Below are 15,293 nucleotides of genomic sequence, written 5' to 3' on the forward strand. Positions count from 1 at the left end.
CATGTCCCTGCTGGGGTCACTTGCAGGCGGACATCTGGGGGCTGGGAGAGCATCACATGGAAATACTGTTTATATGCCCATGCTGCTCTTATATCCTCCTACTCTAAGGTGCTCTTGGCAGTTGTCAGAAGAAGCAGCTGTGCTGGATAGCCTTTGGGTCCGATCATGTATAGCAGTTCTTCCCTTGGTGCTCCATCCTTAGAGCATCACCAGCCAAGAAGACTTTTCCATGGGCTATTGTAACTAACGGTTGTGTGAGCATGCTCTGTTAAAAGACCTTTATAGTTCGAATCAAATAGCATGATTTGAAATTAAAACTAAATCCTGATGGAGAGCATCGGGCTTGGCGCGTGGGCAGACATGCAGACATTTGTATGCCATGTTCACAAAGATACCATCCTTCTCTTGTTGCTGCTGAAGAAGAGCTGGAGCTGCAATTCTGCAAGATTTGTTTTATTCTTTGATTTCTGGTAGATGGAAATGAGATGAAACTCATTCCTTCAGCAATTATCTTAGCTACAGACTCAGGTAAGAGCAATTTCTGCTGCAGAAATGCAGATAGTTGGATGTGCCATGGATGCCTTCAGCCTTCATACCAGAGCAGGGCTCTTTAGCTCAGGTGAAATGGACTCAACACCAATGGAATGAGAACTCCAGCAGCAGCGGTGGCTTGCTGTGAACTTGCCCCATGCTGTCACTGGGGTCCTTGTAGCAGACAGGGAGGAAGGCAGGAGGTGTGCCAAGCCTGGTGGTTTAGGCCAACACACAATCTGGCTCAGCAGAGGGACCTCTAGCCCCATGCACCCAAATCTGTTAGAGAGACGCTCCAGAAATTGCCCTTTCCCACCTGCAGTGTGACCGAGGGACACAGCAGGAAAAAAATATTCCAGCTTTTTCAAGGGCTGTAGTGTGGCACACTCATGGGCTCTTGAGTGCCTTAAATACCCAGCTCCCTGGGGAGAGTTTATTAGATTATGGCAGAAACACCACTTTCATCCTGTTATAGATGCATAGGCCGAACCAGAAAATAACTTTTATGAATTTATTGAAATGAGAACAAACAAAACAAAAAAAGGTTCAGTACACCAGGGAGCAGGGGGGGTTTCCGCTCTGCACCAACAGACTGAGGATGCCACATGGATGGATGCGTGATGACCAAGTGTAAACAAACCCACCACTCTTTATAGTCTTTCTAATACATATTCATAAGATGGGTGTGTTTTAGTCCACACAAGTGCAGTGGAGTTTCTCGAATCTTCTCAGCTTTTCTGGCATTGTTGGGCAGGGGGTTTTGTTGTTTTTCCACTCCTTTTCTCTCTAAAACGAGAGTCCTTCTGACTGGGGTTTTTCCAGTACTTTTCCACATTCACAATAACTGTCCATATGAGTCTGTATTTACTTGATAAAAAAACCCACTCCAAACCATTTTAACAATAAAACTACAATAAATCTCTTTTAACTTATGTACATAGCAAAACATCAGCATCTCATATTGAAGTCATTATATTTTTAACATGAATCATCACCATATTCTTCACAATCCCCAAATCAAGCTGATTCTAGATTTCTTTGAGGATTTGAGGGACAGCTTGGAAACACCATCTAGACTGACCCCAGATTTGCATGAGGTGAAAAAAATGTGTAATGGTTTAGAGACTGCTTTAATCTTCTGTTTCAATCGTCTGTTTTTTCCCTCTGTCTCATGGATTTGGGACTGCCGGCTTCTGGCTCTGCAGTGAATCAGCAGTTGCAGTTTCAGAGTTTCTGTTTACACAAGCACTACCATGTCTTGTGCTGAAAGAGCCCCTGAGCCACAAGAGACAGAGACTTTAAATGCAAATTTCAGCACGTACTTGCACTGTCAGGACTTTGGGTCTCATCATACTTCATCACACTGTGTCCATCTGGGGAAACCAAGAGACAGATGTCTCAGCTGCTGAGCTCAGCACTGCAGCCCACATCACTCCATGAGCCTGCCAGGAGCTCCTGCTCTGCCTCATTCACACCGCGTATTGTAATGCAAGAAGATCAGCCTCGCCCTGTACCTCTGAAAAATAGGACTGCAGGCAGTGGGCTTGCAAAACTGAACACTGAATGCAGCAGGAGTGCAGGACCAGGTGAGACCACCAGGAACATGGGCTGCAATCCACAGCTTCCATGGTCAGCCCCACGGTAGTTCCTTGCTGCTTGCATCATCACAGACTGTGCTATCCAGCAAATCTCTGCCTGGGAAAGCAGAGACCGTGTCAGAGGGTCCAGCAAGAGCAGGGTGTCATCAGTGCACATCCTAAATTACTGTAGAAAGCAGTACGTACTCTAACACAGGATAAATTATGCAGTTGCCTGATCCTCTCCTTCTCCATTAATCAAACGCTGCCACATGGCCACATCCATGCAGGACCCTGCAGCAAAACTTTGCAGCAGGCAAAAGGCAGTGCAATGGAGATCAGGCATGCTCTAAGGATAGCCTATATTATTTTCACAGACTTGCCATTTCTCAAACAGATGTGATCTTAAACAGCATTAGGAGGAAATCCTTTTCTCCAGGATTGCAGTATCATCCCAGGGACAAATTTGCTTCAGCAATTCTTGCTGATTGGAGATTCATCCAGAGAGCTGACTTGCCGTTTGTTCTTCCCACTCTTTTTCCCAACAGCTGTGTACAGCAGAAACAGCAGCAGTGCACATGTTTACCCAACACAGAGCACTTGCTCGAACCCTAGAAAGATCACTTGGAAAATCGCATAAGAGCAGCACCTGCTGGCAGTGGCAGTTTAAGCCCCAAGGCTGCATTATTCAAGCAAGTCCTATTAGTGTTGGGTCTCAGCATCAGGAACAGCTTTTTTAATTGGCACCCAAGTTTCTTTTCTTTTTGTGAGAGAGAATTATTTTGTGAGGCATTGAGGGATTGCCACACAGGGCAAGCCAGAGCACACCCATAGAAAGTTTACATATTGATACTTCTGCTGCCCTCACAATTGATGAAGGCAGCTTTTTTAATTAACTTTCCTCAGAAAGGCTTTTTTTTCATACATGGGGGCAGGGTGCACTGTACATTTTAATGGGAGTTGTCAGTAAAATTATTGATTTTGTTAGTAATGTTTTTGAAATTGTGCCATTCTGTTAATTCTGTCGGGTCCTCTTTTGATAGCTTAGCTGACAGCATTTTTGCATACTTCATTAGTTTTTTAATACACAATAATTTCCTCTAACTCATCACTGCCAAGCAAGATCAGCTGCATGCTTGGTAACTTGTTTTCCTGTGTACAAACCTGTTGCAGCAATAATTATAAACAGAACAAATTATTACAGATTTTCATTATAAAATACGATTACACTGAGGCGTGCTGCATTGTTACACTTTTCACAGCCATCATTTGCTCTTGAGTAAATGGTTTCATTATAATCATGAAGGTCAAACTTAATACACTTCTGACTCATACCAGTCAGCACAAGAAATCATCCTGGCCATTCCTCCAAGTGCTTGGGGGTGTTTGCTCTGAATGAGAATAAAATGTTGACTCTGCTGCCTAATACTTGTCAGCTTAACAGAGGGGCTTTGGGTGGCAGTACAGACGTGCAAGGAGGGGAGAAAGTCAGAAACTACAGAAGCGTGGCCTGAATTTCACTCCCCTGGAGTGTGGCTTTCTTCCATGGTTATGGGGTTTCAGTGCTGGGACCTGCCAGGATCCTCCTTGATCATATAGTAGAGCAGCCTCGGGGCTACTCCAGCTTGTGCTGGCTGCCCATGGAAGGCTCAGAGGAGCTGGGGATGGGGCAAGAAGTGTTTATTTGAAGGACAGGACAGACAGGCTTGGGCAGAAGAAGAGCAACTAGGAAACTTTGTTTAAGCAAGAGCATTCACAGGAGGGCAGTGCTGTCAAGCATGGGGAAAAAGCAAGCCCAGCCAGGAGGTCAGCAGCAAGCAGAGGGCTGCAGACAGTCACTGCATTCCCTTTTTATTTATTCTTGTTATTGCCTTCTTATTTCTTGTCTGGGACAAGGCAGAGCCAGGAGAAGGTTCTGTCCCAGCAGCAATGCCACACACACATGACAGTGAACAGGGTCCTCCAGACAGGAGCAGGGGCTGCTGGATTTCTGCTACCCATCTTGTCTTTGCAAGGGCTTTGCACTGTGGGAAAGACCACAGTAGTCCCCCACCGTGCACTAGCCCCTTGTACCCCAGGGGTCTGGTCACCTTCTGGTGAGCAGCTTTCATCTGGGTGTTTCTGAGCTTCTTATATGAGTCCCTGAAAAGAGTGGAAACTTTCTTTCACACTATTTTTTTCCCTGGTAAAGCAATTCATTCACTCAATTTTCACTCTTTTTGGTGGCCCAAAGAGCAGTTCTCTCTGCTGGTGGCCACAGCCTCTTGCGAGGCTTTCATCCTTCGTGGTGTGTGCTTTGTGGCTGTGCTCTGAGCAGGGGCTCTACCTTTCGGCCTGCCCTGCTGGTGCCGCAGAGGCAAATTCAGCAACCCCAGGCCATGTGAGAAGACAGACTCACTGCACAGCTCTCAAACAGGAAAGATTCAAACCTTCAGGGCTTGGGGAAGGATGTGCTGCTTGCAAAAGAAAATTAAAAAATCAGATCTCACCATCAGTGAAGCTTTCCTTCACCCTGCCCTAACCAGAAAGACCATCTTTCTTTTATGTTCCCTCCACAGAAAAAGTCCTAACTCCATCATCCCTTTTGAGCTCATAAATTGGAGCCTCCAAAGCCCAAACTAAGCATCTGATCATGATGTCATGCATGGATCTGCTGTGCCTGGTGAGACAGAATATCTTCTGTGTGCAGGGGCTGGTTTAAGCAGTTCACCATGCTTTCAGGGACTTGGTCTATGCTGGTTCCCAGTGCTCATGCCCCCAAGAGCCTGTGTGGTGTGTGCAAGCTGTCAAGGGGCTGTTCTCTACCCTGGATTTTTGGAAGGGGATGTGTCTTGCTGACCCTGGGCCAAGGCAACTCTGGATGCAGGCTGGTCCAGGCTGTGTCATGTCCAGCTGTGGCCTCTAGCCATGCCGGGGAGAAGAATAACACCCCGTGTGTTGCTGGTGCTCTGATCCTGTGGTCTGTGCTCATCCTGAGGCAAGCTCGGCCTATTGGCTCCTGCCCTTTGCTTTCAGCTGTGCTGCCCCTCTAGCCTGTGCTACCAAACCCACTGTTTTCTGTCCACAGCTCCCCTTGTCCTGCCATTTCCACTCTTTATCTCCCTGTCTCCCCTCCTCCCTTCCCCCCCCTTACTCTTGAATCTCTATTTCTTCTCTGTTCCAGCAAAACGATATCAATCAAGGTGATAGATGATGAGGAGTATGAGAAAAACAAGACCTTCTACCTAGAGATCGGGGAGCCCCGGCTGGTGGAGATGAGTGAGAAGAAAGGTGGGGGACGTGCTCCGGGGCTGAGCCCAGCCTGTGTGTCCCTGTCTGGCTCACTCATGCCTGGCACTTGCAACACCAAGCTCACATCCCCAGTGCCTATGGAAAAGGGCAGGAGCGAGGATACTTCTTATTCCCCCTGAACTTAGCCCTTCCCCAGCCCACCAAGGTCCAACACTGGCTGGGTGGTCCTGCCCTTCCCCATATGCCCCAGGAGGGATGTGCAGCCACTTCCCCCCCCTGCCCCAACCATCTCCGACACCACAGCACCCAGGCGGACATGAACTGCATGTGTGTGTGATGCCAATCATGTGTTTGCCTTTGTCTTGTGTTCCCACAGGAAATTCATTACCCTTAGAGTACTTGACCGTGAGGAGTATGAGAAAGAGTGCAGTTTCTTCCTTGTGCTTGGGGACCCGGTGTGGCTACGACGAGGAGTGAAAGGTGTGAGAGTAAAACCAGACAAGCTCTGGAGACGCTGCCGTCCGCTTTCTCTGTGTCTCCCTACTCTCACACTCCTTTCTCCTCGCACTTTGGCTCCTGGCCGTTTTGCCCTCCTTCCTTTGAAGCTTGGCCACTGCACCTTTTTGCTCTGTTTTCTTTACTCTTTCATTTCAGGAGGACTCTGTCTCACTCATGAGGGCCTCCTGGGAGCAAGGCACGCTCCTAAGACAGCCCCAGAGCACCTGGGCAGTGCATGATGATCACTGCCAATGCCCGGAGACATTTTGCGAGTGCTGCCATGCCATATCGCAACTACACCTTGATTTAATTGAGTAGAAAATTCAGTCTCGAGAAGTAAAAAGGCAACACTACATCATTTTTATCAGAAGACGAAATAGCCGTTGCTTGAAATAAAATGCATGGCCAGAGCAGTAATTTTAGCCTTTCACTAGGATATGAAAATAGCTGAGAATGACAGCACAAGCATGTAATACCATAAGGTGCAATCAGTCCTGGAGAAATCAGGTTATACTCAAATCAAGTTTCATGGCACTGCACTGGATAATAGCTTCTCATAGAAATAATAAAAACAATTTCCTCTTTCATCACATTTCTAAACCCATTGCAAACCTTCACAAAAAGACAGAGTTCTCTTATTTTTCTATGCATTTTTTTCTGCTAGGAAATTAAGGGAAAGTAAATGGCAACAGCTAATTCTGCTCACTATTGGTGCCTGAGCAAGAAGCAGTTTTAGAGTTACTTAAGATAATTAGTTGCCCTACAACAGACCCTTATTAAAGCCTTTGTAAAAAATTGGCAGCAGCATTTGGTCTGTCTGCCTTGGAGCTGCTTTCTAATTTCTGTGACATAAGCAGTCATGGGGTTGTGGTATATTATTTGTTGAGGACAGAGAGGGCCTGCAGTGATCCGCACACTGAGTGGGGACATGCTGCTGTATTTCAAGCTAAAAACACATCCAGCAGCGATGCCACGTTCCCCTTCAGCACAGGTGCTATCTAGGTCAGCTGCTTTGTCCCCTCCATCAGATTTCCTGCAGGTTTATGTGACTGGCTAGCAGAAGCAGGGCTAAAAAATCAGACACACTGGCATGGTTCAGGCTCTGCAGGTAGGATTTGTATCATTAAATGGTGCCGGAGGCATCTATGGAGCATAGCCAGTGTTGCCAGGATAAAGTGACACATGGACAACTCAACTTGGTGACTCTGTCTTTGCCCAGCCTCACAGGCACCAGCATGGGTTCAGCCTTGTGAGTCCAACAAGAGAAAACAGGACCCAGGTTTGAGAATCATGGTACTGAGTCATGAGATCTCAGCTGAAATTTTTAATTCGAAACAAACAGAAAAGGAAAGAAAGTTCCTCATCTTCTTTGTCACAAAGATAACTGAGGAAACCTGAAGGAAGCTCAGCTTTGCAAACTCACTAGCTGGAAGGCATGTCAAGGTTTTAAAGGATGCTATTTGCTGCTTTGGCCATGCAATGATTGTTTTTTTAACTTGTTTTTTGTGTTTGGTTTTGTATGAGAGGCAGCGAGGTGGGGTGAGCTGTGTGCTCAGCACCCTGGAGACAAGAGTATCTCTGAAATGTCACCATTGGGCCATGTAACCACAGTCAAGTCCATGCCTCAGGGGCCAGACACTCACCACTGCACTAAGGGAGAGGCTTTTGCTTTTGTTTCGGAGACCTAAAATGCTGAGTGACAAGATACTTGAGCCAAGCCTTGCCACAGATTTTTCTTCTCTCTTATATGCCAGAAGTGCAGCTTCCTCATGGAGCTATTGCTCCCCATTAGGCAGCTGGAGGAGGTCAAAGCCAGTAGCCACCATACATGGGACATCTTATGTCCTCCCCCGGGGCAGAACTGCCTCCGAGACCAATGGAAGATCTTGCACGTACAATTCAAAGGGGAAAATTTATTTTTTGGAGTGTACATTTTAATCCCATAGCCACCCCATGTTTTTAACAGTTTTTATTTTAAATCCACAATCCCATGAAATGTTTCTGTTCCTTTATTTTTAGTGCCTTCCTCTCAACACTAGTGGTATCCTGTAGCTTTACAGATCTGAAATCTCTACCCTGGGATCTGGAATCTTTCTGTGGATATCCCTTTTGATTTCATTACTCATTTACTTTTCTTCTTCTGTGTTTGTCGCTGTCTGTCTCCTTCACAGCCCTGTTGTTGAATGAGCTTGGTAAGCGCGCATTTGTTTTTCTTTTCCATTTTTCCAGTTTGTCTGCATATCTTCACTCAAAACATTCTCTTTTAGGGTCATCAGCACTATTTAAGTAAGCTCAGGTATCTAATGCCACAGCTTTCCTTAGAGTAGAGCCTCAAAGTCACTAACATTAACGAGCGGTAACCCACAGTGGCAAGGAGCATTTTTTGGGTGATGGTGTTGTTATAGCCATAGTAAACCCACCAACACCCCAAGTTACAAACTCGCACCATGCAAATTAACCCATCGCGTCTTACACTGGCATGGCAGAAACAGGATTGCCTGGCAACTTAAGAGATACTTGTGGCTGGACAGGAAAGTTGGCCAAGCTTTTTTGAAGTGCAAATTTCACCTCCAGTCTTGGGGACATTTAAAGCCCACTCAGCCTCTGAATTTTTTTACTGGCCATCCCCAGGATAGGGCAGCCAGGGAGGGAAGCAAAGCCTCCCTCATACCCCAGAGCACCCCTAGCCCCAGGGCAAGTTTACACTGGTTTTATCCACTCTGCAGCATATATTAGATACTGGGGGTGGCAGCTTCAGATTAGGGTTGAAAAGCCTGTGTTCAGGTGTTCCTGCACTATCCCTGATGTTTGTAGGGAAGCAGCCCCACCATGTCCACAGTCCCCAGACATGGATCAGGGAAGGACCACCACATCCCTGCAGGCTGCAGGGTGTCTGTTGCTGTGCCAATGCTAATCCTCTCTCTTCTCTCTCTCTCTCTCTCTCTCTCTGTTTCATCTAGGTGGCTTCACCATCACAGGTATGGATTTCTGCTCTCCCCCTGCCCCCCCTTTCCCTCCTCTTAATGGCCATATGCTCACCTCACTCTTTCCTCTTTGTTTTTGTTCTGTCCTGGAGGGAAACTTTGGAAGGGTAAGAAGGCGCTGTGCCGTGGCCCCACTGCCCCAGCCAGTCACACTAACACTGTGTCCTCTTACAGAGTGCTCTGCCTGCCACACAGATCTAACTCCCACCTCGGGGAAGGGGACGAATCACCCCTGAAGTGACAGGCAGCCACCCTCTATCTCTTGGAGCAGGGGTACTTCTCCACTAAGTCCAGCCTCCCCCTCACTGCTGCCCACACAGGAGATGTGCACAGGGCTCTGCATGGCGCGGTGAGCCTGTCCTCACTCCCCGAGCAGCAGCCAGGGTGCCTGAGCACTGCTGGAGGTGAGGGACCCCACAGCTGCTTCAGGCACACAGCCCCTGCCCTTCCCACCAGCAAGACCCAGCAGCAGCATTTGCTCATCTGTCATTAGGTCGAGCACTGCAGGGGGAGAAGGTCCTGGATCCCCCATGTTGCAGAGCAGCCGCTCAAGAGCCCCAGAAACAATAATTCCAACTAACAAGGCTCTGGCCATGAGGCCAGTCCCTTTGATGAGCAGGAGAAGGGCTTTCCCACAGCATGGTGCTGCCTGTGCAGACGAGGGGCAGCCGGCAAAGGGAGCGACACTAACCCCGCGTGAAGTAGGAGTATACTAACTGCATGGCGGTGGTTTGCATGGGGCATACAGTCCCTCCTGCTCATCTGCTGATCGCTTTCATAGGCAAACCTGTCTTCAGGAAGGTCCAGGCTAGAGATCATCCTCTTCCTTGCACCGTGGTCACCATCCAAGGTATCCACAGCGTGCCGCCCGAGGGCCATGGCAGTCTAACACAGACTGACTGGGGTATTTCCCTGCTGACAGTTTAACTCCTGTCTCCAGCGAATCCAGCCCTTTTTAACCCTGATGTCCTTCTGCTCATCCCTGGGGTGGACTGGAAGGGTGCTTAGTGGGGGTCTGCATAGGGACAGTGACAAAAGTCCCGCTGGCTGAAGTCTCCATGTCCCAGAGGTTGCACAGGTGCCAGTGGAGCTGCAGACCTACTCCATTGCTCTTGTAGTTGTCCTGCTCCCTCCTGTCTCAGGGTTTGGGGCCAGGCCATGCCCTGTGGATGGCTCCTCACACCTGTATGGCCAAGCACTATTTTCACCAGCCCCACAATCACAAAAGGAGTTTCATGCTCTCCAGCTGCCAGTCCCTTCCAAGATAAAGCCCTGCTCAGAAGGAGGCAGAGCCAAGATTTCACACCCATCGCAGCCCTGGGGCTGCTGGCAGCTGTCTCTGGTTGTAACAGGCTGATGGAAATGTCCTGACCATGCCCCAGTGCAGACCTGGAGAGCTGGGAAATGGAGCAGCCTTTATGATTACCTGTCCCCTCCCAGCAGACCTGTGGGAGAGGCAAGAGGTACCAGCTGATAAACCATTCCCCAGCACTGAGAGTGAACTGGACTCCTTCTGAGGTTGGATGAGTTGCAGACCTCTTGCTAGCACTTCCCAGCAAAACTACCTTGTCTGTTTCTCCATTACTATCTCCTCCTCCTCCTCAGCTGCTCTGTCGCTCACACTCCCACCCAGAGGCTTCCTGACCTCCTCCTCTGACAGGAAGCCAGCTCCAGGGAGTGACCAGCTGGGCCTGGCTCACCAACAGGCTCTTTGCTTTGCAGAGGAGAATGAAGAAAAGCAACCACTGACCAGCAAGGAGGAGGAAGAGCGTCGGATCGCAGAGATGGGGCGCCCAGTCCTGGGAGAGCACACCAAGCTCGAAGTCATCATTGAGGAATCCTATGAGTTCAAGGTACTGTCCGTGTCCTCTGTCCCTGTTCTTCCTCTCAAGCTGGGGACCCTCCTTTTGAATTTGCATAGCACTGGCAAGCATGTGTTGATGGTACAATAGGAAAATGAAGCTGATCCTCATATCACAAGGTCTCAGAGCAGGACCAATGGACACTTTGAAAGGTAGCTGAGCCAACGCATGATGAAAGGGTGAGGGTCACTCCAGTGAGATGGCAGTGGGTTAAAATACAGTCTGATCCTCACTCTGTCTGTTAGCCCACAGCCATGGTCCTTGGGGGATCATCCCAGACTGTTTGTGGCTACTGTTATACAAGAACATCAGTGTGGTGAGCCTAAGAGCGGACTGGGCTTCAAAATGCTGCAGGTTGCTTTAAAATATAACCTCATTCTCATAGTGAAGTGCTACACCCAGGTCCTACTTACAGGTGGTCTTGAGTGAGCCCTGAGCCTGGGACTTCCAGCACAAAGGGCTGATACCCTAAATGCAAGTAATGGTTGTGAAGTTAAGCTGCCGTGAATGTGTGTGCCAGGCCAAGAGCTGAAAATTGACCATTTCATTATCTTTTCCATTTTTCTGCAGTATAAAAAATAATAGACCATGCTTACTGTGTTGCAGCAGTGGCTGCCTCCCTCCTGTAGTTTTGGTGCCCACCATAAGCGTGCATCTGAGGCATCACAGCATGCAGGCAGCCCTCAGGCTGCCTGCCCAGGAGCATCTCCTAATCTGCTGCTGCCACAGCACCTTCCCTGCCTCACTGAGCTTCAGCTCCTGAGCAGCACAGAGAGGTAGAACCCAACTCTGCGAATGGGCCTTGATTAAGTCCCAGTTAAGTGCTTTGAAGCAGCCTGGTAAAAATTCTTCCCAAGGCATTGGGAACAATAGGAGCTGTGGCACCTCAACACTATTTGCTGTTAAACCTGTGCTGAGATGGTTCAAACTCCCATCATGATCAGGTTTCAAAAGGTCTTTTTGAGCAGCAGTGAGGGGAATTGCAAGTACTTACATTTGCTTTTGCTGCTGGGGCTCTTAACCTGAGCTTAAAATCTGCTAAGCTTTTTTCATAAGTGCATGGCTGTATGCACTAGCATTGGTAGGTTTTAGCCCAGCATCTCCAGCCCAATAGCCCCTAATTCTCTCCTCTGCATCTCCATCCACAGAACACAGTGGACAAGCTCATTAAGAAGACAAACCTGGCCCTGGTGGTTGGCACGAACAGCTGGAGGGAGCAGTTTATTGAGGCTATTACTGTCAGCGCAGGTGAGTTCAGACCATAGCTCCAGGTGAATTATGATGAACCTGGCTCATGACTCAGCTTGGCTGTATCAGTAATACAGACCATAGTGGAGCAGCAGGAGGCAAAACAGATGGCAGAGTTATTTACAGCATCTGCATAAATAGGACAACTGATTAAACCCTTTCATGAGACCACCTTGTCTGATGTATAGGAAACCTCCTGCATTAAGTGTATCTGTAGCACCCGGCAGAGAAACATCCTGGCTGTTTACCAGACAGCAGAGGGGAAAAAATCATTTCAGTGAGACACATTTAGGAGGTGAACACCATGTTTAAATTCAGAGCAGCATACATGATGCTGGTGTGAAGCAGCAGCGCTCCCCATCCCTGGTGCTCCGCATACTGCTGCAGTGAGCGACAACATAGTAGCGAGAGTGCCAAGCCCTGAAGACAGCCACTGAATCCCTCTCTCTGTGGGCCAAAATTTGCCCTTCACCCTTGCTTTCAGAAATCCCTGCCGCTCCAGCCAGCTGTGGCTGGAGGTTATGGCTCAGCAGCCCAATAGAAGTCCAATAGCTGCCACAGCGCATGATATCTGTAAGTCATATCAGAGCATATCTGATCTTCCCTCTCTTGGAGAATTGCTTTTCCCTCAGAAATGCCCTGTGTAGTACTGTTCTCACAGGTGCCAGTGCTGTGTTTACTAGTATGCCCAGTACAAGATACATTAGCTTTCCCACATGTGTGGAAGATGAAAGAAAGCAGGTCTCCTCCAGATGTGATTTTAACAGCTGGAGACACTGTAACTCACCAGCTGGATGTTACAACCTCACAGCCCAGCCTGGACTGCATGTGTGCACACAATTAGGGCAAAATCAACCAGCTTAAATCAAATCACTGGGGAAGGCAATCTGAGCTTATCTAGCTAATTGTGCATTGAAATGCATGGGGAAATACACACTTCCTACCTTGAGCTCTGCTGTACAGAGTAACCTCTGCCCAGCACAAAGTAATTAAAAGTGATGGCTGTACTATTTACCATCCACCTCTGAAAATGAGGACAGGACGTTGTGCAGCAGCTATCTCTTCAAATTGTGATCCTTCCTCTTGTCGCATAGTTATTCTTAGAGCCTCCAGCCAAGAGCCTCCCATTATTTCAGATACAGCATGAACATATCACGCAAGACAATCCTTGCTGCAAGTTTTGTATCTAATGTGGCTAAACTAATCTATGCCAGAATCAATTATTTAATTGCATCCAATATTACAGCAAAGGTAATTACTGGTACTTGGATTCCATCTCTGCAACACATGTGAAAGCCCCTTTGCCACCGTGTCTCGAATATGCAGCCCCCATTAGTGCTAACAGGATGATTAACAAACATTTAATAAACATGGCATATTTCGGTGAAATGATCTGTCCCTTGCAGTTGGGGAACAGTAGTTTGTCTCTGAGCTCTGGACCTACTCTTTTTTTGCCAGGATTTAGCTCCTCAAGCTTTGTGCCAAGCAAGTTAAAATGCTTCAAACACTAGAGTTTGAGTTTTTTCCTGCAGCCCATCATGGGGAGCAGGTGAAAGGCACACATTCCCACTTCAAAATGTAACATCCCATCTGAGAAAAGAAACATTAAAACTCCATTTCCCACCCAGTGAGCAACTGGCAGCAATGCTGTCAGGGAGGTCGAGCAATGGAGCGGCAGGCCAAGTCTCTGGAAGGGCAGTGCAGGTGCAAGCAAGTGTGTGCCACACCGTGCTATGTCATCCCATACTGTACACGAGGCTAAGCTGGGGCCTCACTCATAACTACCTTCAGTGTGTACCCAACAGCCCATAAAGTTTCTTGCACAGCAAAAACATCCTGGGGTTTGTGAGCCTGTTCCTGAGTGCACCCCTGGGTTACCATCCATCCTCACTCTGTGTTTCAAGGCACCTTCACAGGATCTGGCCAACTCTTTGAAAGAGAGACATTATTATTGCTTAACAAAATGATGGACAGATCTGGATGAGTGTTGTGACAGTGGCACTCATGTTCATTTTTCAGTCTGTTTTATTGCCTCCATCAAGATTTAGATCCATGACAGACCTGCTGCCATGCAGCTTGGGAGAGGATTAAAATACCTGCTGCAAAATTATAGTGTGAGCATAGCACAGTGTATCCTGCCAGTACCAGCCTTTGTGCATCAAACAAACAAAAAAAAATAGGCCAGAATAGGCTTCCCAGGCTGAAAAATTGTTCCTTGTCTTCACAGTAATGCATAGGAATAGGGTATTTATATCTGCCAAAATAATAACACCTTGCCACTGATTAGCTACTGTTTCTGCCATAGTGAGTTTAAAGCCAAGCAACACATAATTTTCCATCAAGTTATTGTAGAAACATCAACTTCCCCACTACTTGTATCTTATGTGTTGGTCTTGATCTACAAAGGTGCTTTGAAGCCAAACAATGTGTGCAAAGCTGCACTCCAGCAGGGTGCCAAGTAGGACTCTCCCCTGGTTGATCACGGCTTTATTTGGCTGAATATTGAAAACCTCCAAAGATTATGTCCATCAGCCAGAGTATGTGTCCTGGGGCTGCACCACCCTTTTGGAGAAGACATTTCTCCTAATGTTACCATCCAAGCTGCAGTTTGTGGCCATTTCCCCTTGTTGCGTTGCTTGTCAGTGCAGAGGGGAGTTTCACTCCATCCTTTCTGTACGTGACCTCCAAGTCACTATAGGCTTTTGCTTGGTCCCCTCCAACCTCCCCTCCTCCTGATTCACCAAGTCAGCTCCTTCCACCTCTCCTCACAGGCAACATCCTCCAGGTTCCAATCGTCTTGGTAGCCCCACTGAATCCCCTTCAGCTTCACTCCAGCCCTCATGTGGGATGCCATATTCCCTGTGTACAGACAGATACCTGCATTAGAGGTTTCCTCCTGCCTTGCTCTCACTGGCTCCATCACTACCCTCTCCCCTGCAGCTGCATCTCTGCTGAGAGCCCCAGGAATCCCAGCAGAGTGCAAGGTTGACATGTACTCTTGGCCAAACCAAGAGCAGGTTGACTCCCCTTACAGGTTACCAGAACTCTTGAGGATAATCACAATCTGGGTGATCCCTGGGAATTTTCCCTTTCTTGCTCATGTGTGCTGCATGTGCTCTCTGCAGGACCACAAGGGGAAATAGCCAAGAGGTAAAACTTCAGTGCACAGGGTTTGGCTGCCACTTTCCCAAGAAGGATGCCATGTCTTGATCCCCCAGTTGGCTTTTCACCTTTGTGATGAGGCAGAAAGCAATTGTTATGAGCAGCAACAGAGCAAGCAGCTCACCAGCAGCTTCCCCCAGTAACTCTGTCATGGCATAGAGCCACCATTTGAACATGGGGTTAATTGATACCCACGTATA

General features: G+C 48.0%; 1 protein-coding gene across 8 annotated transcripts in view; it reads left to right on the forward strand.

Moving 5' to 3' along the window:
- SLC8A1 (solute carrier family 8 member A1) overlaps positions 1 to 15,293 on the forward strand; it is a 149,073-nt gene that overhangs the window by 125,518 nt on the left and 8,262 nt on the right. For 5 of the 8 annotated variants that reach the window (XM_074928759.1, XM_074929327.1, XM_074929080.1 and 2 more), the window contains 7 exons: positions 5,272 to 5,378; positions 8,009 to 8,029; positions 8,798 to 8,815; positions 8,914 to 8,928; positions 9,603 to 9,671; positions 10,544 to 10,674; positions 11,832 to 11,931. In XM_074928759.1, coding sequence (XP_074784860.1) covers positions 5,272 to 5,378; positions 8,009 to 8,029; positions 8,798 to 8,815; positions 8,914 to 8,928; positions 9,603 to 9,671; positions 10,544 to 10,674; positions 11,832 to 11,931 — 461 coding nt within the window. The remainder of the gene's footprint in view (positions 1 to 5,271; positions 5,379 to 8,008; positions 8,030 to 8,797; positions 8,816 to 8,913; positions 8,929 to 9,602; positions 9,672 to 10,543; positions 10,675 to 11,831; positions 11,932 to 15,293) is intronic. The other 3 variants (XM_074928826.1, XM_074928914.1, XM_074929246.1) reach the window with 3 other exon arrangements.

Source organism: Athene noctua, chromosome 1 (genome assembly GCF_965140245.1).
Source record: "Athene noctua chromosome 1, bAthNoc1.hap1.1, whole genome shotgun sequence".
NCBI lineage: Eukaryota > Metazoa > Chordata > Aves > Strigiformes > Strigidae > Athene > Athene noctua.